This window comes from Heliconius melpomene, chromosome 14 (genome assembly GCF_056956725.1).
Source record: "Heliconius melpomene rosina isolate 202511_hmr_F chromosome 14, ASM5695672v1, whole genome shotgun sequence".
NCBI lineage: Eukaryota > Metazoa > Arthropoda > Insecta > Lepidoptera > Nymphalidae > Heliconius > Heliconius melpomene.
In genome coordinates, this window is record NC_140402.1 from 1498867 (window position 1) to 1524619 (window position 25753).

Consider the following 25753-nt stretch of genomic DNA (forward strand, 5'->3'; position numbering starts at 1 on the left):
CTATCTACAGCTCTTACATACGATATTTTTATTATTTTATGTTTGATATAAAGTTTAAAAAGTTATTTGAATTATAGTCTTGTAAGTACATAGCAGAAAGCAACACATAACAGTATTTTATTATAAAAAAATATTAATTTTATGCAGTCGTCATATCTATGTATATTTAAATTTTAACATCACTAAAACGTATAAAAAACGCCGTAAACGCTTCAAGTTGTGGCTTCAATGGCCACTCGTTAAAATGAATTATTTAATATTTTCATTTCCTCGCTCTGGTAATAAGGCCAAGCGCAACGCTCAACACACAATGCCTCCAGAATTCTAAAGTAGGATTCAAATGAAAAATCCATTTCTTTCTAGATATGCTATTTCTATGAAAATCAATTCTTTCATATTTTACTGATCATAAAGGTTACATATAATTCATTCGTAACAATTTTATTTCTTAACAAAACTAATTAAAAACTGTTTAGAAATGAAATGTATTGTGTAAGAAGTAATGAAAAAAGTAACAAGTACAAACAGTAAATAAAAAGTAAAATTATGATATTAAAAAGTGATAGTCATTGTTCGGTGGAAATTATTAAAATAAAACCCATTTCTTGGTAAAAGAATAACTTTATTATGAATATTTTACATAACGAACTACTCGACGCTATCTACTATCGGGTCATTTCTGTACGACGGAATAATAATATTATAAAGTAATAATGGAAAACTTAATTAAAATGAAAATGTTTGGACAATCACTAAATTATAATACACCATACAATATAAATATAATAAACTATCACATTGTGCGTACATTCGTAAATTTGTCTTTAAATTTAAAAAATATCTACGTCATTAGATATTTTTTATATTTTTAAAGTGGACCTAATTCACACTTAGCAAAGAAAAATACTTTTTTTATTAAACGTATATGAATTTGAAGGTAGCCAAATTTGTACCCGCGCTTCTTGGAAACCGTCCAAGAGCTTTGACCACTACGCTATATGTTTGTAACTTATTGATGGTGTCGTTACCTATTTAAAGACATTTAAACACGGACTCAGAAATGTCAAATAGCTTTTAACTGGCATTAAAGCAGGTAATATAATTATTATGAATCATGTTTTAATTGGCGTATCTAGGTACGGCTGTTAGTTTCTCTTGAAGAAAAAATATGGACTATAAATTTAGAAATAAAACAAACGAATGAAAACATTTTTTTTCCAATTCCTTATTGCTACAACTTTTATTGATGTCAATTAATTTTACTACTGCAAAGGAATTAATTAATTAACATATAAATATAATTTAATTAAATTATATTTAGATTATATAACTCTACCTATTATATTACTAATGTTAGGAACAAACAGTCTTTTCAATCACTCTCACGTACAACATTATATTGCATAAAATATTACAGTATGGTTGTATGTTAAAAGTTAATTTTAACGAACTAAAATTATAGACGGTAGAGGTAAGGAGCACCATCTCGTATGAGAATTTATTTAAAAAGTGTCCTCTGGTAAAGTAGTAAGTATATAATGGCGCTTAAATCAAGAAAGGTAACACATGAATTAACCGATTATAAAAAACCCCTTTGCCTCCCCTCTTACCTGTCTGATTTTTTCATACATGGAGACAGCACTCCCTACTTTTATCCTCCATAACGTGAATTTCATATATAATATAAGTAAATTATTAATGGAGAAGTAATACAGATAAAAAATATTATTACGCAAAGATTGTCAAATAAAATTTGTATAACAAGTCACAGCCAAAATGGTTTCTTTTTTTCAATAACCTAATCAAAATTTGGAATGGACATTTGGCATTTGGATAGTGAAAATTTAAAAGAATATAATAAAATATTTTTTTCTTTACTTAAACCATATTATTATTATGCACGGTTACATTAATATTTTTGTTCGTATACTGAAACTCCACATACTAATTTATATTCAAAATTTACATATTATACTTTTTTAAATTAATAAATGTTATTTTTATTATTACACAAATAATGAAGTTAAATTAAATAACAAAAGTTTTAGCAAAAAAATAGTTACATTTTAAGATAAACTACTAAATTATAAATATACAAATGCGTATTGGGAAATGGAATGATATTTGATAATTACATAATAATTTGTATTACAATTTCGATTTGATTAATCTTTTATTTCGATTTTAATACATTTTACATTTTTTTAGAAATATATATTTTTTGCAAGTGTATACTATGCTGGGGAATGTGTAATGTGGAACTGTCAAATTTTATTGAAATACATATATATTTATAAGTTTCATCGATTAATAATCAATAAAACTAAAATATATGTATGTATTTCTTAATAGTTACATAGTTTACAAAACTATTATTAATTTCATATAATATGGCATTAAGAATATAATCACTTTTTATGATTTACGTAAATTGGGTAAACATATTGAATATATGAGAAAAATAACTTTTTGCCTGACTGTTCCTAGGATAATTTTATAATTGAAATAAATTTTGAGTTAAGTTATTTACATATTATGCCACGTATTTATTTAAAAAAAAAGATAAAGACCGCAATTAATTTTCACTAGGTTCTTATGATACGATGGAATGGAAATTGAAATAACTAAACAAATTTTGGTGTTCATACAAAAAATAATAAAATAAAGTCATATATTCGTAAATCTATTATAGTTAAAAATTTACCTTTAAAAATAAAACACTATTTTACGTTTGGCAACTCCGGTTATGGATGGGCCAATAGAATTAGTGGATTGAAATTGTGTTCGTTTTTTTATATTTTCAACCAACAGTTAGCTCGAGTTAACCTATTACGAATTTGTTTATTTTTTAATATAAAGTCTAAATTTCGTCAACTAAATAAAAACATACTTTTTGGAAATAAAATGGCGTAAAATTTGAACTGCTATTTTCTTTTATGATTAAACATTAAATAAATAATATATTTTTTTTAACCTATATTTTCCATAGTGTTATTTTTTAATTAATTCATAACCGACCTCCGTGATACAGAATAAAAATCAGTAAAATAAACTTTAAACATACATAATTTTCCAAATATATTCGCTTTCGTTTACTAGAACAGAATGGTAACATTATATATTCCACAAAAAGTTATACATATTCAATCTAAATACTTACTTTCATTCAAAAATCATCCAAACAAAAATCGAAATGATCTTCCATCACTTTATACTGGTCGCTGGAAAACCTCATGCATTTGGGACACGTGAACTGCAGTAAAGAAAAATATTATTTTAATATATAATGTGTTAGTTTGTAGTACATTAATTATAATGAATAATTTTATTCGATAACTGAAATCGTTTAATTAAAATTGTATAAAATCAAATGTTTGCTTGAAAGAATTACTTTCAAATAAGAGTTAAAATCGATTTTCTTTTATCGAATTATTACGAATATACACAACTCGCATGCAAAATATCAAAATGAGAAATCGACATACGACATAAAAAGGCATTTTTTTGGTTTAATTAATTATATATAAACAAATAAGCAAACATATTTACAAGTCAACAGTTGGTGAAGAGTCAAGGTCGTCAACACGCATACCAAAAATTTCGAGGCAATGAAGAAATAAAAAGTATTAAAAAAAACAGTTCTACAGAATATAGAACCTCCTCTGTTTTCGGATAAGAATATTTTTTTATTGAATTTGTTTTTTTTTTAATATTTTTATTTATAATATTTTTACACTTTATTGTTCATTGTCATGAAATTAGTATGAAAACAAAAATTAGTATATTAATTCATACAAACGCCACTATTCAAGATAGTCATACTGTTACTGTTATTATTATAACATCAAGTTATTTATTAAAACTTAAAAATATGAAGTTCTTACCTATGACATGAAAACATTTCTATATAAAAATAAGTAATAAAAACATTTATACAATTAATTATAATTTATTGTAATAACTTAGTAAGATATATAAAATGCATTTTAAATTACTTTAATGTTTTTAACTAAACAAACATTCTTATAGTTATGTTATAACATAATTTTAATACTTCAATAATCAGCATACCACCGAAGGACCTGTGCCAATTTCGAGACCAATTTTTTTACAGAGTATTATAGTTTACAAACTTAATTTTGTGGTCGTATGCACTCATTTTATATCAATTACACTACAAATTACAAAAAAATTTATGTATTTCATTTTGTACAGTACGGTCAACTAGTCATGTCTCCGATTAAGTTAGCCTTTCGGAATTGCGAATTGTTAAATGGAAAAAAAAAATAAGAAAACATTGTAAAATCAAATCTGCTCAGCCATCTACAGCTAACTTCAGGATAGCCACGAACCGTGGACCGTGCTGTACACACTGGTAAGTTGTTCAAGGCAAAAATCGAACCCACACCCTTCACAAAAGACAAGTATCAACGTGTTGCTGCAGAAGGATGAGAGTCTTGAACGGTTGGTCGCAAACTGGGCAGTTGTATCTTAATGGTGGAGGGGAGTCGTTAGCTTGAGTTATAGTTGTCTCTTTCTCTTTCTCTATTTTCTTCTTTTTACGCACCTTTTTTGTGGTAAAGTAGTTTTATTTATATATTTTAAATATGATTTTTCATAATATGTTGGTTTTAGCTAGGATTTTAATTTCTAGAAATGTTCCATATTAAAAAATAACTTCACTAAAACTAGGTGTATAAGTACTATATATATATACGAAAAAAATATATATTCATATAAGTAAAATCGGATCCGGACCCACATATATTAATGTATTGAAATGTATTAAAGTATCGAACGTAACGCGATTATCAAGATTTTTGACCCTCCCTAAGATCAATCGGTGTAGCCGTTGTATTGGGCTCTATTACACTGATAAATGCCCCCAAAATTAGATATTCTCATATATCTTCCATGTACAGATAGCGATGAGTAATTTTTTAATTATATCTACAGAACGGACGACGAGTACTGGCCGGCCTGAGATCAGCTGCAGATGGATGCGCAAAGGTTCAGAAAACTTAACTCCTGGGCGGCCAGGACTCATCGACCGTACTGCATATGTATTTAAAATAAAATATTATTATTAATAAATATATATTCAGAATATTTTAAAAAGAAAGTACATACTGTAAAGGCCAATGACGGCAGTTCCAGTGCAGGGGCACAAAAAAGTGGGAAACAGAAAAGTCTTAATTGGAACAGACTATCTTAACACTAAATTCCCAGCTTTCCTGCTAAAAAAAGATTATAGAATAGATTTAAAAAGGAACTTACCATGTTTCCCCCGCTAGCAGTGGAGTTTGAGGACGTTGGGGGAACGGGGGTGGCGGTGAAGGGAGGACGTCGCTTGGCGGTGACACTTTTGTGGACACTAGGAGATAAAATACGGATTTCTTCTAGCTGTAATTTAATACGACACATGTATTATAGTCTACGACATGGATATTTTGAACATTTATAAAGTATTGCTTAGGAAAAAACAATAATTTTCTTAAAAAAACTATATAAAACTTTAAAGGTGGATATGAATTGAAACCACTTTCTATAAACGTTTTTTTCTTTTCAAAATGCATAATAAAATATTTACCTGAGTAGTTAACTCTTGTATCTTTTTCTGAGCTGCTCTGAAATCAGTTAGAATATTTTCCTTGTCGCCTGCCATTTTCTCGCGAGACTCACGTTCGGCTTCGAAATCACTCCTGAATTAACAGTAAATTAAATTATTATATAAAAAAAATTATATTTTAACAAAAATTCAGAAAACCTAAATTGAAGGTAGCCACCGATCGCTAACCAAACTTTATATATGAATAAACGACTGTACGGAATGAGTGAATGAATGAAAGATAACTTTATAAACACACACAAATACTAACTTGTACAAATCAACTTGAGCTTTGAGCAGATCGCAATCGTCCTTTTTTGATTTCAGTTCAGAAAGTTGGGTTTCTAAAGCTTGTATGTCGCGACCTCGCGCTACTAGCGCCGCTGTTAGCTGCTCTACATTTTGTTGTGGTTTCTAAAAAAACATGTTTAATATAATTAAGGTTTATTTAGGTTCACGCAAATAGAAGGATAGGCAGAGGGAACCCAGCTAAGTCATTATGTTTCCATTGAGACACTTCAGTTTCCCACTTTCCACCGAATTCTGGAGGCATTGTGATATGTGGAGGAACTCAACGGCGCGCTTTTCCCTCGTTACCAGAGAGAGGCAATGAAAATAAGTTTTTTTTTTCACTTATACGAGTGGGAATCGAAGCCAATCTAAATATGTCGTTTACAGTCGCACGCTTGTGACACTACGCCACGAATGGCCTCATATAATTTAGTTAGAAATTGGTATACTCATATATAAAAATATTAATCCAAAAGTGTCGATATTTTGAAATATTTTTTAATAATTTAAGTCATTCTAAAATTATTTTAATCATTGTACTTACATTTTCAGTTTTAGTGACTGATTTTTTCAATATCTCGTTGTAGTCTTTGAAAATACCTTCAAATATTGACAGTGTACCGCGAACTTGTGCACTGTGATAAAAAAAATATCACTCAATACAATCATAACCTATAAATATTTGATAAGAAATAGAGAAAAAAAATATTAAAAGATCATATAATGTTATTTTTTTTTTCACACTGTATCCGATATGTAACAGGGTAAGCCAAGGGAACCCGAGAACTTCGAGTTAAGACACTTCCGTTTCCCACTTTCGACGTGGCGCGAACCGAGCGCCACGCGATACCAGAATTAATTGAGTTGCGGCACTCAACACGCAATACGACGGTGCGTGATGAACGGAGTGTTGAGACACTAGTTTCCCACTACCTATCCTACTATATGCGAGATACAGCTTAAAACTAATAAAAAAAAACACTTACATATTACTCAAAGCCGTGCTATGTTGCGTTTCCACTATACTTTTCAATTCCGTTAGTCCAGTCCTCACTCTCTCCACTGTGCCTTTTTCTAGTTTGAAGTCATGCAAACTCGCTATTATGCCGAGAGTGTGTACTAGACTATCTGATAATCTGTTAAAGTAATACTTATATTAGTAAGAAGTATAGAGAACTGCTATCGTGGCGATACCATCCACTGGGCCTTTTTCTAGTTTGAAGTCGTCCAAATTCGCTATTATACCGAGAATGTGTACTAGACTATTTGATAAACTTTTCAAACAACGACTGATTGTAAGCGTGACGGTTGTGGGTTTAATTTCCACTTGGAGGAATGATTAAAGATCGATCACAGTTGAGAGAAACGGGCTTCAGCTCTCTTCGTCTACCTAGGATCTCTATTTGGGATTAAAACATGAAGCCACTTTCTCTTAACTTAGATGCAACGTATGTTAAGAGGTGCACCACGTCTAACCGACTTTAAGTAGTCAAGTCTTGTTAAATTTATAACTGTACTATAATATATTCACACCTATACCAATAACAACACAGATATATGAACAAGTTCAAATCCCATCATAAATAAAAATCTAAATAAGACCATATAAAAACAAATACAAACCCATTAGTTAAACCATTTAAGTATTCGGACAGATGTTTCAACGTCCTGTCATACAGTTTCACATTGGATATATAATTTGCATATTCAGATTGAGAACTGTTTTCCGAATTTATTGACACCCGCACTGGTTGAAATACCTGTTGGTCATAAAATTGTCAATAAATAAATATTCGGGACAGCTTCTCACAGCTGTGGGTCTGATTTCCACTCAGGGTAATGAATGATTGTCATATTGTCTAATAAAGACAAAGCATGGCGTCAAAGCCCGTTACTCAACACGCAATGTCTCGAAAATAGAACTGAACGTGGGGAAACAAAGAGTGTTAATACTAGGTTCCCTCTGCTTACCCTGATAAATGGGGGATACAGCGTGAAGCTAACAATATCCACCTAACTATAACGCAAAGTTAAATAATTTATTTAAAAAAACCTATACCGTACCGTAGTTTGAATTTCTTTTATCCTATTATTAAGTTCTTGTATTTGATCTTTATACATTTTGATAGTTTCCACCATTCCCGACTTGTGTTGTGAGAATTCCAGCTAAAAAATAATAATAATAAATTAGTAAATTATATTAACACCATCTTGACGTAATTGCTAATATGTGTGAAAATTGTTGGTTCAACTCTCATTCTAGAGTGTTTTGTTATAAATTATATAAAATAATTTAAAAAAAAATATATTACTATAATTATTGGAAATTATGTAGGTCTGTAGTAAAAAAACACACATTACCTTGACATTTTCCAGATCTAATATCTTTATTTGAGCTTTCTTAAGTTCATTTTGTAAATACGTTATTTTCGTTTCTAACTGCTGCGTGTAAGCTTCACGTTTCGCCATTTCTTCTGGAGTAATGTTCTAGAAGAATATTATAAAGTTAAAGACTGTTTGGTTGTATTATATAAAATAATAATGTTAACACTTCCATGGCACATAATGATTGAGGGTCTGAATTTAACTCATATAATCATATGTTATTAAATTAGATTTTACTTCCTCGATAAATAGACTATTCAACATAAAAAACAAAATTCAGTCTAGGAGTTCCTGCATTAAAACACTCAACCAAACAAAACTTCAAATTTAACGTCGAAAATTATGAAATAATTCAGTGTAAGCGAAATGCTGCCTTAAAGCTCTGTTACTAAAGTGGAAATCAGTATACCCGAAAATTTATTAAACATTCATTGTTCATATTACAATAAATAAGTAAAACATCAAAATGTTACATTAGAAAAGGACGAAAAATAATTTTGATTATCTAATACTTACAGAACTAGACGACACCAATTTACTTTGCAGGTCACTAATAATAAAATTCAGCTTTCGTAATTCTTGGAGGTGATCATTGTCTTTGTTTGATAGTTGTAGCTAAAAATATAATACTCACTATATAAAATGTATGCTTGAGTTAATTTTACTGTGTCAGGCCTATATTTATAAACCCCACCCAACTCTGAGACCTTTAATAATCTAAGAATGAACACGGCCTAATAGAATCTAAGAATTATTGTAAAAGTGATGGCTTCTTATTCTAGTCTAAATGCCTGGTTATTCTAGTGTATCACTTTTCAATAAACTTCTAACTTCTGCCTATCCTGCTTTGCGGGATACAGTGAGAAATAAAAAAAAAAGAATTACATACCTCTATATTTTTCAACTTGTTTTTGGCGTCATCTCGTTCTTTTGAGGTAGCGTCTATTATATGCTCCAAGGAATCCTTTTGCCATGACAATTTTTCATTATCAACTATTAGCTAAAAGATAAATCACTTTAATAATTATTTATTAATATTTTCTTCGCTCTGGTAATAAGGGAAAGCGCAGCGTTGAGTTCCGCTCGCAATAACTCAAAAATTCGAGATGAAGAACAAAGTGTTTTAACACTACCAAGCTAAATGCGAGTGACACCGTGAAGCTATATACATATTGAATCATTTTAAAGATAATTTCCATACATTTAAAAACTTACTTCAATAGTACAGTAGTTTTGTAACAAAATAATTTATATTGCCATTACTTTTTATTTATTACCTATTTAAATAAAACACAATATATTAAAGGAATCTTGTCAAAATACACTAGTGAAAAGTGTATTTAAATCGGTTAAGCTGAGTCTGAACGCACAGACAAACAAATAACATTTTTAAAATTAATCGTTTTGGATCCTACTATATTGATAAATGCTCCAATAACAGTCATTATAAATGACTATTAAATCTATATATAACCTTAAATATAACATAAAAAGCAAAATACTCAGTTTGTATTTCTGTAACAGTATTTTCTATATATATATATATATTTACAGTTTCATAAAAGTCTGTATAAGATTAATTAATGTGTCGTTAGAACAAAAATAAATCGATAAATATCGATTGTAATACATCCTTATGTAACCACTTGAATAAATGTACGTCACTATTACAATGAAGCGCCAATAATTATGTTCTTTTTTTTATCTATATACGTCAGAGACAGGCAATAATTAATATATAAATTATTTAATAGAAAAAGAACTATAAATCTATTTTGTTGTATGTACTATATATTTTAATATTATTTTCATATAGTATGGTCGACGGTTCGTGGCCTCCCAAAAAAATACCTATATTCATATATAACTGTAATAAATACCTGTCTCCTTTGCTTCTCAACTAGTTCCAGTTGGGCGGTCAGCTTCTCAATAGTGTCATCATCTGGGGAGGTCACGAATTCGATTCCCGACGATGCACCAGATTTGGACTCATGATTTCCATTGGTAATGGTTGAATCCGCATCGGCCACTTGAGATACGTCTAACTTGAGCTGTTTGTTTTCTCTGCGAAGCTGAAAATAAATTAACATTAGGTATTTTATATTAACTAATAAGCATACAAAATTAAAAAAAATATATAGAAACTTTTATATGAACACAAAAAACTTTTAACGTATTTAAATATACACGACGACGTTGAGTTCTGCCACTCAACAAGCAATACCTCAAGAACTCAGCGAAAAGTAGGGAACGACAGAAATACAGCGTGCTAATGCTTAATGCGACGTTTTACCTCGTTACCAGATCAAGGAATTGAGAATATATATTTTTTTTCGAGTGGAGATCGAACCTGCGCCGCAACTGGCTTCAATTCTACAATAGTTACCCAAAAACTCAATTTATTATGTTGTCATACTTTTTTTGTTAATGTTCGATTATAAATAATCATTATTATTTCTCAATAGATAATAATCATACAAATATTTACATTATAGTATAATGACATACTATTTATGTCATTATATTTTTGTTTACATTCACATCCGAGTTCCCGTTCACAATTGAATTTTATTTTATTTATCTAACTACTGTAATTGTATTTAAAAATAATTTATTTTAATGTCACCGCAGCTCAGTGGGATTGACTTTGACATACTGTTAACCAATTTGATTCCCATTCAGTGTTATATTTAAATTATTTTCATTTTCCCACTATGGCAAACCATCCGCCTATCAACTCACAATGTCTTAAAATTTGACGGAAACTAGAGTGTATTAAATCTCCACCAATGCTTCTAAACCCAGAATAAAGAGTGAAACAAAAAAAAATGACTACCCACCCGTTCAACCAACTCTCTAGTCTCATCAAACTTTTCCTTGTGCAGCCTATGTGTTTTAAGCATGTCCTCTTGACATGAAGCGATCAACATGAATTGTTCTTTCATAGAATCATTATTCTGTTTTAAGGTTTCTTTTAGCACTACATTTTCATCTAGCAGTTCCCCGAAGCGCTTTTGTAGCTCCTCTGTACTTCTGTCGTCTGTTATTATTGTACTGGCCACCATCATACTTGCCGGAGAAGGCTAGAAAATATAAAAATAATCCTTATTATTTCAAATATTAGGCGTAAAATTTCGAATTATAAGGATAAGAATTGACAGAAAAGGTTAATGCAAATAATTAATCTCTTGATTGGGGATCAAACCCACAACTATTGCACAAACCGATGTTAACAGAAATATAAAAAAGCTTAAAAAGTAAATTCTGCCTCTTTCGCCAATAGTGAAACGTAATCCGCCTAATGCAAAGTGAATCCACAACCGTCGCGTTTACATTCGCACGCTTGTACCACTGTGCCACGACAGCCTCATCGCGAGACTAAGTAAATCATGTTTTTTATCAAAAAAAAATATATAATTTTAATATTTTTTAGCTTCACACTGTATTCCACACAAAGCATTACTTTTCGCCAAATTTTAAGGCATTATGTGTTGAGTAGTGGAACTCAATGTCGCGTTTTGCCTTAGTACTAGAAGGAGAAAATTAAAATATTAAATATTTCATTTTTCCCAGTTGGAATTGAACTCACAACCACTGCATTTACAGCATGCTACAGCCTCTGCTTCACACTGTAAAAATATTAGCTGTAACGCCAACTTAATGGCTAATATTTGTTTCAAATAGGGATCCAACCTACAACCATCATGATTACAGTCAGACACTGTTCCATTGCAAAGCATAACCCTCTGCTATTTATAGAGTTTAAAAATAAACTATAAAAGGTAAAGGCAGTTGTTATTCATAAATGAAAGTGTAACCTTATTAAACCTGTTTATAAAAAGATATGACTGCATATAAGACTATTATATAAATAAAAAATTATATAAAAAGTTAGTAGCCATTCCATTGATTGAATAATGTTTTGTCTAGACAAAATTGTTATATGTACAAAATTATATTAATATTATTATGTACTAAGGCTTAAAAAAATTTAAGAACTTAGTTCTAAGAACAGTCCAGTGCAGTGTGCAGAGGACTGGTTTGTGAGAAATTCTGAAATCCACCTTGTAGTGCCAACCATAAAAGAAGACATTAATAACTACACCAGAAAGGACTAAACAAATAGTATCATACAGCTGTATGCATAGTACTAACTATGTTATAGCATAAAAAATACAAAAATAAATTAATAACTAATACAATACTTTGATACTCACACTATCTGAAAGACTAAACTGAGCTTTAAAAGCCATATTAGCCTCTAAAGAGAGATCTTTCATAACATCTTCTATTTCTGATTTATCCAGAGCCCCTTCTTTGATATCCCCATTACAATTCTCTGTATTCATACTTGCTCCAGGGGATGAACCGAGGATTATTATAAAAGAATCGTCGTCAGCTTCAGACTTAGATGTCATATTTTAACATACCTACAAAAAAAAAAGTAATGTTTACATTACCTCTCCTCTTTAAAATATGTATTCTAAAGCAGTATCGCCTTATCTCTATGCTCACTATTATATATATCGAAACGTCCACGCTACTAGATTTAATAGAATATAAATAGTTCTATTAAATTAGAACATTTACCTACACATCAAGGTTTTCAAAATTGTGAAATATTTGCGATTATTTCTTTGGATTGATTATTTTTGCCTCAAGGGTGTTATGATTAAATTGCAGTCACAATCATTAGTCACGTTAGTTTTTATCAAAACAATGCGAATTTACTGTATATAATTAGAATTAAAAGGAGCAATTACAATCGAATTGATAACTTGATCGGGAGTCAACACTGCAATTTGATACTCGCACAAGTCGCAAATTGCGAAACAAATCACAAGTTATATCTGACACATGAAATGTCACTATTGACGTTTAAGTTATTTTTGGGCTGATCTAAAAGGAATATAATATATTCCTTTCAATATTACAGTACCTATTTCTTTCAATTTCAAGATATTTTGATGATTTAAATCTAAAGTGTTTATTTTCCATTTGAAGTTAGAGAAAAAAACAATTTTATATGTATAGTTACAATAGACTCATTACCCTACCTAAAATTATAAAAACGATTTTTTATTATGACCTTAAATGGGTCAATTGAAAATGAAATAGATAAAATTAATTCTAATTATTAAACTTTAATAAAATCAGATTTCTTTTATCTATGATTTTTTTACATTTTATAAATCAATTCGTAAAAATACGAACTGTCACTATTACTGTCAATAATTAAATTAACGTCAAGTGTCAAGTGTCAACGTCCTTCAGTAAGAACTCAGGTGTAGGGAAGTGGTCTAGTCAGTATATAATATTTTGTGCTATTTAGACATCTAATTCAATTTGAAAGAAATGTCTAATGAAAACACTTTAGATCTTCAATATGTCCACGAGAGTTTTCAAAATAGTTTAAAAGAAGATGACGATGTTATAATAGACTCATATATAGACGGTTACAATGAACTAGTAAAGTAAGATAATTTCGATTTTATTTTGTGACTCCATATGGTATTGTTTATCGTTTGACACAGTTTTATTTGTTCAGGTTCTTAAACTTGATTGGTACAGTATTTTCTTTTGTGAGCAGCGATGTTAAAAGTAAAATTAAAATTATGGAAAAACATAGAGCAGGAGAAGACCAAATTTATTATGAATCTTTCAAGAAAATGATGAAGTATGAAAAGGAAACAAGCTTACATGAAAAAAATGGTTTTGTTTCGGGTTCTAGGACAATGTTGAGATTGCATAGAGGTTTAGGTATATATATTGCTAAATAATATTCTTAACTTATTTAACGAAAGAAATATGTATATTTATTTTATGCATTATTTTCTAGATTTTATAAGACTATTTCTTAAGAGATTAAGTGAGGGAGAAGAATGTGTGAACACATGTACATTATGCCAGAGCTCTTACAATGAAACATTAGCTGAGTTTCATCCTTGGTATATTAGAAAAGCAGCTACTTTAGCCATGCATGCATTGCCTTCAAGACCAGATTTATTAAAGAAGGTAAAATATTTTCTTTCTTTTTTATACAATGGTTATTAATATTTATCATAAATATTGATTTATATAACTTTTAATATGTGTATAATGGACACCATTGTGGCACAGCAGCATCTAACTGTAAACTCAATTTTTATAAGCTTGACTACCATTCACTGGTATGAATTAATTTAATTTTTTGTTGAGCTCCACCTTGGTGTATTAACGCTTCAATCTCTTTAACTACATTGCTATATATATAATAAGTTGAAATTTTTTATATTAAATTTATTGCTACAGTCTCAAAATGTCTTGTGCAAAATGTAAATAAATATTTGAATATTTTTTTAAATTTGTAAGAGTGTTTGTAGTCATATGGAAAAGATAACCCATCTGATAATAATCCTATAGATTTACAACACTTAACTACGTCACCTTTTCATTACACTTTATCTATTACAAAGATAGCGGTAATTTACAATACCTGTTTGTAAGTTAGGTCTGATAATAAAACCAATTGAACATATATTTTTTTATTATTTTATTATACATAATGAAATGAATGATAACTTTTAACCTTATTTTTTGGGTTTTTAGATTGTTAAGATATGGGATTATTTTTTTAATATCAAAATATTATAAATTAAATGATTAATGTTAATACTAAGCTTTTTTAAATTTAAATATTTAAGTAAGTTCCATTTCTTTGTTTCACCTAGAAAAAAATCTTAATTTTAAAGCTAAAAACTATAATCTCATCTCATAATAAACAATTTATATTTAAAATTATATCTTTCTAATAAGTAACATCAGACTGTTGAAATAATAAATAATCTACTAATCTAAGTCTACTATTAAAAAGATCAATTGATATTGAGAATACATGAAACAATTGAATATTGTTGGATGTTTGAAGGTCAAAGTGATTTGTAACAATTATTATCATTATTTTTCAATTTATATATTGTTTTGTATGCCATAAATGTTAAATTTTGCCTTAATTTTTTTTATGTTGATAGTTTTTTTGTGGGGTCGATTTTTATTTGGTACAAAATTTATATTTTTAACAGGACAACGCCGAAATGGCATAGTTAAGTAGTAGTATCACAGTTCTGAGTGCAACTTTCATTGGAAAAAAAATAGTTTATATTTCAATATATTCTTTTCTTTGGTTAGGCTAAGTGCAGGGTCAGATTCACTCAGTTTCTTCAAATAATCTAAATATAAATCTCTTTTAAGTTCAATTTCATGTAGGAAAATACTTAGAAACATATAGAAAGGAAGTTAAGTTTTTATATTAACTTATAAAACTATTCAACACAAGCATGATAAAATTGATTTAATCATTTGAAAAACCATATCTTTTTATTAAATGTTTATTGTTCGATAAATTGTGGCAATTTATAATATCACTGCCATAGTCATAACAATAAAAAACTATCATACGTATTAGTAACGTGTTGTTCGAGGCCAGTCATGGCGCAGGGGCACTCGAGGAAATAAATTATTTAATACCTTCAGTTTTTCGCTGTCGTGTCGAGGCAAATTGCGTCGTTGAGTTCCACCACTCAACACTTTTCTAGAATTCTTGCATTTTTTAAAAAAAACTGTGATATTTTATTTCCAGATATTCCCATTTCGTAAATTTATTTGTATTCTCTACCATATGTAAAGGTCAATTTTGTATATTTTTTACACTTCTAAAAACATTTTTAAAATGTTCAAAATAGATATTATTTTTATTGCCAATATTTTTTTTTATTATTTTTTAGATATTTGGCTCAGAAGAGAAACTAACCGAGGCGCTGGCGATCTTGCCCCAAACGCTACAGTCCTGTGACGAGGCTTACTCGCGTGTAGAACAGTTGTATACAGACTTCGATTTCCACGGTTTGCCCTAAAATACAAGTATTATTTAATATTTATTACTATTATATTATGTTTTGCCAAAAACATTTCAAAAATATACAAGTTGTTCAGCTTGGTTCAAGATTAATGAAGTAAATAATTCAAATTTAATCTATCAATGGGTTTTAGCTATAAGGAAAAAATTAATGAATGTCCTTGTGGATTTCCTTCCTTGTGTTGTAGACCACACATTAGGTACATACATATCTTCGATTAAAATTCGATTATAAATTATTTATTTTTCTTAGAAGTTGATCTATAGATATGTAAACCATTCAATATTGTACGCTGACTTTATTGCTCAAATGACTATGCCAAAAAGTGAAGTGAAACTTTGATAACGTATTTTTTAAAAAGATATTTTAATTATCATAAAATGTTAAAAATAAAAAGAAGACATGTTAATAATCCTGGCTTAGGTTAATGGAAATAAAGATAATAGTTTGGGATCTAACTTGGACTCGATCCCTCCGATTATTCTTTCACCTTCACGCTGTATCACGCACGTAGCAGGGTAAACAGAGAGAGCTTAGTGTACTACGTAGGTACACTTCGTTCCCAATTTTCACAGATAAGTATTTTGAGGCATTGCGTTTTGAATCGTGGAACTCAACACCTTGCTTTGTCTCGGAACCTGAAAAAATGCAAATATTAAATATTTCATTTCCTCGAGTGTAAATCGAACCCACAATAAAACTGTCTGGTACTACTAGTCTTCTCTATTGATCGTTTATACGTAGCGACAGTCGATGTCTTTGTAACGAACGTCTTGTATATTTTTGGAATAAAAACAGCCATTAAATAAAAATGAGTACATGTTTAATATTTGTAGTGATTGTATTATTTATATAAATGAATATATCATTTAACCGCGAAATAGTGAAATTGTAAAATAGGTAGCATTTAAGTTTAATTTCATTATTTGCTATTGTTCGTTTTTTTTTATTATTTTTGCCCTCTTTATTGGTGCCTGTTCATATTTGTCTTTTTTAATCATGTGACAAATAAAAATGTTTTTTTTTTACTAATATAACAAAATACGTAGAGAAAAAAAAGAGCTTATTACATTTAAAAATATGTATTTAAAGTAAAATTGTGCATTTTTCCTTTTTAGTTTTTATGTTAGCTACAGTAAATATTAAAAAGCTAGGAATTTCCTCCATACTTAATGAAACGTGTCTATCTATAATTGAAATATTATTTTTCTTACAAGATAAAGTGACCTGATAAATGACGAGGAACTTCCTGCATATTTAACAGTGAAATGTATGAAAACGTATAAAAATAAATATATAATTTACTAGAAATAGAAAAAAAAACAGTTGTAGGTATTTTAAATCGTGCTAAGCCGATTTTTAAATCAAATTATTTTTTCATAAAATTATTATTTATAATCATTTGTTCAAATATTTAATACAATTCCATTTTCAATTCCAAGTTCTTTCTTATCTTTTTATTATTCATAGGCTGCTTCTAGATTTTTTATTATTTTTACGTTAACTTACGTGATTCATTGTGATTTGGAAATTATAACATTTATACGTAGATTGTATTTTATATACGTATTTATGTAAAATAAGGTAGAATCCACACTAAGTGCTTTTTATGGTTCTTTTTCGGTCCGATCTCATATGAGAAATATTCTTATATGCATGATTGGACCGGAATTTATTCGGAATAATAGTATCAATGCTCTCATTGTTTCTTATATTAGAATATTTTTAAGCCAAGACCAAGATCGAAACGATAAAGAATCATGGCTGGTACTATAGTGTGCATCCTCCCTAAAGTAGATGCCTAATGATCTCATGAGATGGCTATAACGTAATGCTTGTCAAAATTGTCATATAAATATTATATTTGTTAATAGTTTTTTATATTAGCTATGATAAAAGAAAAATGTTGTGCATGTTTACGTAAGTGTGGTTCATCCATTTGTTGACAGTTCAGAGGTGTTATTTAAATTTCAAATTATTATTCTTATTATTATAAAACAAGCTTTTCGAATGTTGTATTTAAAGAGAAAAATCATGTTTTTTTCTATACAATTGAATAGTTGACCTTAAAATCAATCTATTGATTGATTGAGACAATCTTTTAAGATTTTTAAGGGAAATTAAGTTACGAATGTTCTAGAAAAATTCAAAGAACTTTCAAATGTAATATTGAATCAGATACTTCAAATAAGCCATATGTAGATATCATTGTATGTTTTAAAATTGAGAATTACAAACGAAATTACTTTATAATAGAACAATAATACCTCTGCACTGTCATTTTTTAAATTGAGCTCAAGTGCAACTATTGCTCAGTTTACAAAATATAGTCGGCGTAAAAATAGCAACAAACGTCGATTGTAAATAAAAAAAAAAAAAGATTTTTCACTTATATTATCTGCAATTTTGAATTTATATAATTGTTAGAATTTAATAAATGCGATATTATTATATAAGCTTAAATATTTTGAATGAAATTTATTATTAAATGACGTGTTTAAATAATTTAGGAAACACCAAAAATATGACAATGTCATGCTGATGTAGAAGTAAAATATACATTCCCGCACCATTCCTAGAATTGGGAAGTTATACCTTTTGTATTTTATATTGAAATAAACGTGTTTTGCTATTTCTATCTTCGTTGCGTTTTATTTATATTCCTAAATTATTTTTATTGTTAGGCCAGGCTATAACGTCCTCGAACTTAGCTATAGCATCGATATTATTATCACAATGTCCATTCATAATATTTATTTTGTGATTTGACTTTAATCAGACTGTTTTAAATAATTCTCTCGTTGTATATTCCATGATTAACGTGGCCTTCTGTATTTTTCAATTTAGATTACTTAAATCAATTGATTACAGTAAGAACTCCAATTCAAATATCTTAAGCGAGGAGTAACTTTTCAAATGTATCTATAGTGTGGTAGAAGAGTCGTGCCAACCCTGAAGTTAGCTTCTAATGACTGCGAAAATTGAGCCTATATTCTTACTTTCGTTTATTTTCCAGAAGGAAAATAAACGAAAGTAAGAATACTCAGAAGAGTGTACAACGCACAAAAGTTCAGAAAGCCTAACTTCAGGACAGCCAATACTCATCAACCATACTATAGGGTCTGTATTCAGCCGTACTGTGAAAAGAAAGAAATTAAATAAAAGAAAGTTATATATATTTATTTATTTTATAATAACTAAAATTTTTGGACACATCCAAAATCAACAATACAAAATAAAATTATGCAACTCAAAGCTTACAAGACATGCTTATATATAAAAATAATTTATATTATTAATTATTATTATGCACAATTAGAGTGTAATAATTTAATTATTAAATTAAAAAGAAAATAAACTTTACAAAAACACTTTCACAGATAATGAATATAGAAGTACAAAAAAAATAATAATATTTGACTTACATACATTTATAAAAACACTTCTATACAAATCTCTATTGTAAATAACGTGGCAGTAGTGTGTAAATGTTTATATAATATACAATGATTATTAAATTGCTTCACGCTTATTCTCTAGTGGTGGAGTGGTGGAAATAAAACCAAGTGGGAATCGAACCAATAATCATTGTTTATAATCAAACGCCCCCTATGCCACTATAGTAACAAATACTTTATAAAATTATTATTTCTAAATGATAGTGTTATTAGAGGCCAGTTGTGGCGCAGGTGCACAAGCGTGTGACTGTAAACTCGACAGGCCGTGGATTCGATTCCCTTTCGAGGAAGTGAAATATTTAATATACTCATTTCTTCATTCTGGTGTCAGGGAAAAGTTCGACATTGAGTTCTGCAGTTCAACACGAAAAGCCTTCAAAAATCGGCGGAAAGTGGGGAGCGGAGTGTCTCTACACTACGCTTCTACTGCCTACCCTCCTACGTGCGGGATACAGCGTGAAGCTGAATATAATATTCTCACACAATCATTATATAAACAAAAGAAAAATGAATTATTAAACATGATGAAATAACACTAACATAGTTTAAAACGTACTAAAAAAAAGACAAAGAAAGACTTTCAATGACAATGTAAGTATAATAAAGTGATATTTTAACGCTACATTTTATTTAAGCAGGCCAAAAAATGTTTATATAAATGTATTTTTTTAGCAGGATTTGAACCCACAACCAAGCCTTTTACTTTAACACACTACACTAAAATAACATCACAATTATCCAATAGTCATTAATTTTATATTATTGCTTGGTGAAATTTTAAATTGCTTTTAAAATTTATTTTAAAAAAGGTTAAATTTATTAAACAATAATTAACAAAAAAACGAAATATATATTTTTTATATAATATAATTAAATTATCCATAATATGTACTAAGATTCTATTATAGCTTTAAAAAATGAGAATCATGTAATTATTATGTGAAAAAAGAAAAATTACAGTTCTCCCAATTCTATTTATTATATAAATGAAAAAAAATGTTGTTTCAATATTAAAACAATAAGCTAAACGCTCAAAATGGAAGTTGCCTTAAATAAAATTTCTAAATTATTTTGTTAAATGTGAGATTAAAAAGCCAATTCTAAGATTATAAGACAATTCCCAGTTTTTTTTATCATACTAAATCACTTTTATTCTAATTTATTCATATTGCATTTAGCATTATGCAATAAAAAAATAATTTTCTCACAGATTTTCAAACTTTAAAACAAAAAAACTCAACATATTGGCAGTTCTCCTAAAACTGTTATTTTTAACCAAAAAATTGTAATTTTTAAGACCAGCGGCGTGTAAAGCTGAAATTTTGGTGAGACAGAAACTTACACATTACAATGCACGTTTATTGAAGTGGCATCTACAAATTACCCCTATTTATTTAAAAAATCGAATTCGCCAAAAATGTGTAGAATGTGTCACTTAGTGTAGAATAATGATAAGCACCTGTTGGTAAATGATGCTGTGGTACCAACAATGATATATGTATGTAAAGAATTGAAATTAAATACTTTCTTACTTAACTTCACGCTGTATTACTAGTGGGGAAGTCAGAGATAACGGGGCGCCCATTGCTACGGTCTCTAAATACCTCTTTCACCTCAGCCACTGTCATCAATTTCATCACACATTCCGGAGCGTCCTTATGCTTTTTAAGAAACAATCCTCCAGTAACTTTGATGCTTGCTGTGTTTTCGAAGGTATATGTCAGGCGTCTGCATCTCTACGCAAGCACCTGGTTAGCATCGGACGACTCTACATAGGGTGGGAGGTGGTGGAGGTGGTGATAGAAAACTGCTTTAAAAGCAACGCAAATACTTTAAAAAGGTATTAGATCGCACTCCCTTCTCGATCCATAAAATAAATCAAGCAACAATTATCACTAAACAATTTTTATCCACAAAAATTACAATTTCAAAGTCCAATAACGCCGAATATCGCGTAAAGCTGATTTTTAAATTTTCTATAATATAAATAATAAGAACATCACTGTCATCAGGCCTGGGGAGGTTCATCCAGGGGGTTAGCTTGTGGCAGGTCATGGTCAGGTTCCCGTTCCTCCCTCTCGAAGGTCGAGGAGGATCCGCTGCGGCTGGTGGAAGATGTTGATGATGAGGACTCACATTGATCAGGGTTACCTGAGTCTCTGAAAATATTATTTAAATTATATATAAACATAGAATAAAAAATGTAAGTGATGGCTAAATAGCCATTTGAGGAAATAACTGCAAAATAACTGGTATATTATATTGGATGAAACTTTAATTTTCTATGTAAGATATTGTCTTCAAAATGTGAATGCTACTTAATACAGATTGTCTTTAAAACAGGCCGAAAGTGGAAAACGGAATGTTTATAATATTTCACCACTAGGTTTTATATTCATACAAAATGTTATGTGTAAGAATTGGTTGAAATTTTAAAAATAATTTATTAAAAATAATAAATACTTAATAATTTATTAAAAATAATCAAATGATAATATTAGCAAATCTTATATTAAAAATAGCTATAAATAAAAATAAAATAAACATATAAACATTTACTTGTGGAATCCATTGGTTTGACATGTATTGTAACCGCCACAATGTTGGCACTTCAGACCAACTACATGGAATTTGACTGTTGACAGCTGAAAAACGATTATATTCACATTATATTCAAATAAAATATACAATACTATTTACTAAAATAGATTATTAATTAACACTTTCAAATCAATTTCAGTATTGTTCTCACTACTGTCGTGTTTATAATCCGACACTGTACCATTGCGCAAGGACGACTTCATTTTTCATCAGAACATCAGTATAGAAATTTCTAAGAGAGTAAGAATAAGCACATAGAATATGTTATATAATAATTATTTTTTCAGTGTGTGACTGTTAATATAATGTTTGTAGGGTCAATCTAAGCTCGGGGGAATCAATTGCTTATAAATAAAAACAATTCATTCCTAGAGAAATCCGTGCTTAGGTAAAATACGCGCTGAAACGTGTTCTGCCACTCAGTCTTGTCATGTCTTGAATTCGGACAGAAAATGCTATAACCTAACGAAAACAAAAATACAATAAAATTTTATTTTTGAACGTTCTGATAATATAATTTTACCTTGTGACAGTCTTTACATAGTATAGTAGTTTTATAGTCCGCGTATTCGGGAGGCATGGGCGTGGCCGCCACTTCGGAGTCCAAATAATTCCATAGCTGTAAGCCAAATATAAAAATATTTTCGTAATAAATTAAATATACAAGCAATTGTTTATTTAATTACGTATTATATATTCACGCTTCACGCTGTATCCCACAGAGGTACATAGTTACTCCGTTTTCTCCGCATCGCCGAATTTTTGAGGCATTTCGTGTTGAGTGGCGGAACTTAACGCCGTGCCGCCAGAGCGATGAAATTAAAATTTTGAATATGTTTAGACATTAGTTTTCTCAATTCTCAATTTTTTTTCTTAAATATTAAATAATATACAAAAAAATATTCACCGAGTGGGAATCGAATCCACAACCGTCACGTATATAGTCACACGCCTGTGCCACTGCGCCACCACGGCCTAAACTGATTATTACTTAGTACTATATAAATATACATACATTGGTCATATCAATCATGCTGGTCTGACAGGTGGGGCACGCGTAGTGTCCAGACTTCAGCATCTGCTCGAAGCAGGGCCGGTGCAACAAGTGTCCGCAGTCCGGGATGTGGCACGGGATGCGCGATGTGTGTATGTCCTCGAGACAGACGGGACAGTTGGCCCGGGATACGTTTTCTACACACTGGGAAAATTAATTGATTTTCTTTTTTCTGTTGTATCCCGCTTACATTAAGAGACTTCCGTTCCCCACTTTTATCCGAATTCAAGAGGCTTTCTCTGAGTGGGAATCGAACCCACAACAGTCACACCGTCTTCATATGTTATGTATCCCTTATTATTGTTATTTAGTTATTTAAACCTAACTAAGACTTGCACCGTAATGTTATATAGCGTATAGCACTTCTGAAGAATGCAGCTTTTATACAAAACAAAAATAAAGTAAATCAGACCAGTAGATCCAGAGATCGAGGGTTTAAAGAAACAAATAAACTCATATACAAAGATAATATTATACATAAAAAACGAATGTCCTTATTATCATTAAAATATAAGTAAGACAAACTCACTCTATGTCCAACTCGTTGTAATTGTACTGGAAGACACATGTTACATCTTTCACAGTGAAAGAATCTATCCCGTCCTCCAACACGACAAATCCCACAGCCTTCACAATGATACTGCTTCTTATCCTCATCATCGAACAAATTACAGATGAGGCATGTGTACTGAAAATAGATAATTCTTTTTATAGCTTCAGACAAAGGAAAAAAGTTGTTAATACATTTTTTTCCTATTTTATGCCTAGTTTTAGAAGCTTTAAACAGTTGCACTCGTAAAAGAAGTGTCATTGCAACCACTCTATATACAATTTTGAACTTTATTCATATCTTCATGCAATATATTCACAATTTTACATTTCATATTCATCCTTTTACACACCAAATTTCTACCTTTGCTAAATAATTTTCATTTTTACCTTTGCTAAATATTTTTTTTTACAAATTATATGGCGTACATTGAATTAACTTCAAAAGTTTTATGTAAAAGTATGACATAAATGGATGATCTTAAAGTGCAAAAGGGTGATTTTCATTCATCAAGCTCCTATTATATATTATACTGGAAACTCCATGTTTAAAAATAACTATACCATGTCATCATATTATAATTAAAAAATAGCTTATAATTAACATTAAAACCTATTTTCAGTGTTTCCTGTAAATACACGGGTGGGCGGAGTATATGAACTAGATATATATAAACTTGCCAAATTTACAACAAATTACTTCATGAAAATGCATGTTCATTGTAGCATCAACACATTGTAGCTAACTCAAATAAAGTAGGGTATTTACTTATATGCTTTCTGAATTATGGATAATACAAATAAAAGTAAATATGAAAATATACTAAATAAAGCTAACCAATTACCTTTCCAAAAGTAACACCACAGTTTGAACATTCAGCTTGCACTTTTTGCCGAGTATCACATTCTGCACATATTAATTCGGTAACTGATTTCCTGTTGAAGTAGTGAGTTTCATTTTCATCATGACAATATCTGCACATGTATAGTTTGTTGCAACATGGTGTCTGAAATAATACATACATATATTATATACTTATTTATTAAAATCATCAACATAGTATACTCTAATAATTTAGAAAATTAAATAGGCAACAAGCACAATGGTTGTGGGTTCAACCCCATGCTCTGGAAGAGTGTTGCATTGAATCTGCCACTTAGTGTCCTAATTTCTGATGGAAAGAAGTGTCTTGACACTAGGTTTACTTTGCTTACCCTGCTATGCAGGAGAAAAAAATTAGATGTATTGTGTTCTGTATGGACTAAATGTGTCGTACATGTTTTATTTAAATATTTGTATATATTTTAAAATGTAAATCACATAAAAGATTTAATATTTATAGAAATAATCATAGCAGTTAAATTTAAATGCCTACAGAACAAAAACATATATGTTCATGATTCTAAAAAAAACAATTTTAGTTCATTGACATGCTTTTGTTCCTGTAAATGTGCGTATCACATCGAATTGCGAGGATTCTGCGTAGAAGAATTTAAATATAGATCTGAGTGTTTTGAACCCGGACATGGTTTTTAATATGTATATCCATGAAACAGTAGGTAAAAGTACAAGATAATAAGACTTACCACAAATTTTGCTCTTCGTTTATAATGAGCACAACCAATACGTTTTTCACTATTCTGTTCATTCACAGCCGGAGGTTCATCATTACTAGTATTTATTGAATTTTCTGACATTTTGGCAATGTTTATGAAAAATCGTCTCAGTTACGTACGAAGAATTGCTTCAAGGTTAATAAAATAGAGGGTAAATAGAATATTAGTTGTTATATTTTATTGGACGACAATGAACAACTTTGTTAAATGTGACAACTTCTAGTTTTAAAGAAATTGACAAGACAAAGTTGACGTTTCAGTCCTGTCACTGTGTGTGTTCAGTTTGAAGGCCGGA

The 25753-nt window shown here is 29.6% G+C and overlaps 3 protein-coding genes across 8 annotated transcripts; 1 reads left to right on the forward strand and 2 right to left on the reverse strand.

The window, feature by feature from the left end:
* Window positions 1–601: 601 nt before the first annotated feature.
* key (NF-kappa-B essential modulator kenny) lies at window positions 602–13143 on the reverse strand. 6 transcript variants are annotated; one of them, XM_085197661.1, is made up of 15 exons: window positions 12879–13121; window positions 12502–12714; window positions 11125–11367; window positions 10165–10356; window positions 9174–9284; window positions 8801–8899; window positions 8261–8386; window positions 7964–8065; window positions 7523–7659; window positions 6886–7035; window positions 6444–6534; window positions 5880–6022; window positions 5591–5702; window positions 5278–5403; window positions 602–3253 (listed from the first exon to the last, which is right to left on the reverse strand). In XM_085197661.1, exons 2-15 carry the CDS (start codon window positions 12700–12702, stop codon window positions 3167–3169), a joined length of 1920 nt encoding a protein of 639 aa, XP_085053787.1. In that variant the 5' UTR covers window positions 12703–12714; window positions 12879–13121; the 3' UTR covers window positions 602–3166. The 6 variants fall into 6 exon arrangements, with proteins under 6 accessions (XP_085053787.1, XP_085053788.1, XP_085053786.1 ...); XM_085197662.1 differs by having other exon boundaries at window positions 12875–13121; XM_085197660.1 differs by having other exon boundaries at window positions 3032–3256.
* A 403-nt stretch (window positions 13144–13546) lies between these two features.
* LOC146531867 (ceramide-1-phosphate transfer protein) lies at window positions 13547–18819 on the forward strand. Its single transcript, XM_085197371.1, has 4 exons — window positions 13547–13758; window positions 13833–14044; window positions 14124–14299; window positions 16048–18819. Exons 1-4 carry the CDS (start codon window positions 13640–13642, stop codon window positions 16174–16176), a joined length of 636 nt encoding a protein of 211 aa, XP_085053497.1. The 5' UTR covers window positions 13547–13639; the 3' UTR covers window positions 16177–18819.
* Window positions 18820–19348: 529 nt separating this feature from the next.
* Window positions 19349–25705, reverse strand: Rchy1 (Ring finger and CHY zinc finger domain containing 1). The gene is made up of 7 exons (XM_085197665.1): window positions 25429–25705; window positions 24687–24848; window positions 23822–23980; window positions 23254–23436; window positions 22762–22857; window positions 22197–22282; window positions 19349–21796 (listed from the first exon to the last, which is right to left on the reverse strand). Exons 1-7 carry the CDS (start codon window positions 25537–25539, stop codon window positions 21646–21648), a joined length of 948 nt encoding a protein of 315 aa, XP_085053791.1. The 5' UTR covers window positions 25540–25705; the 3' UTR covers window positions 19349–21645.
* Between the last annotated feature and the right edge of the window lie 48 nt (window positions 25706–25753).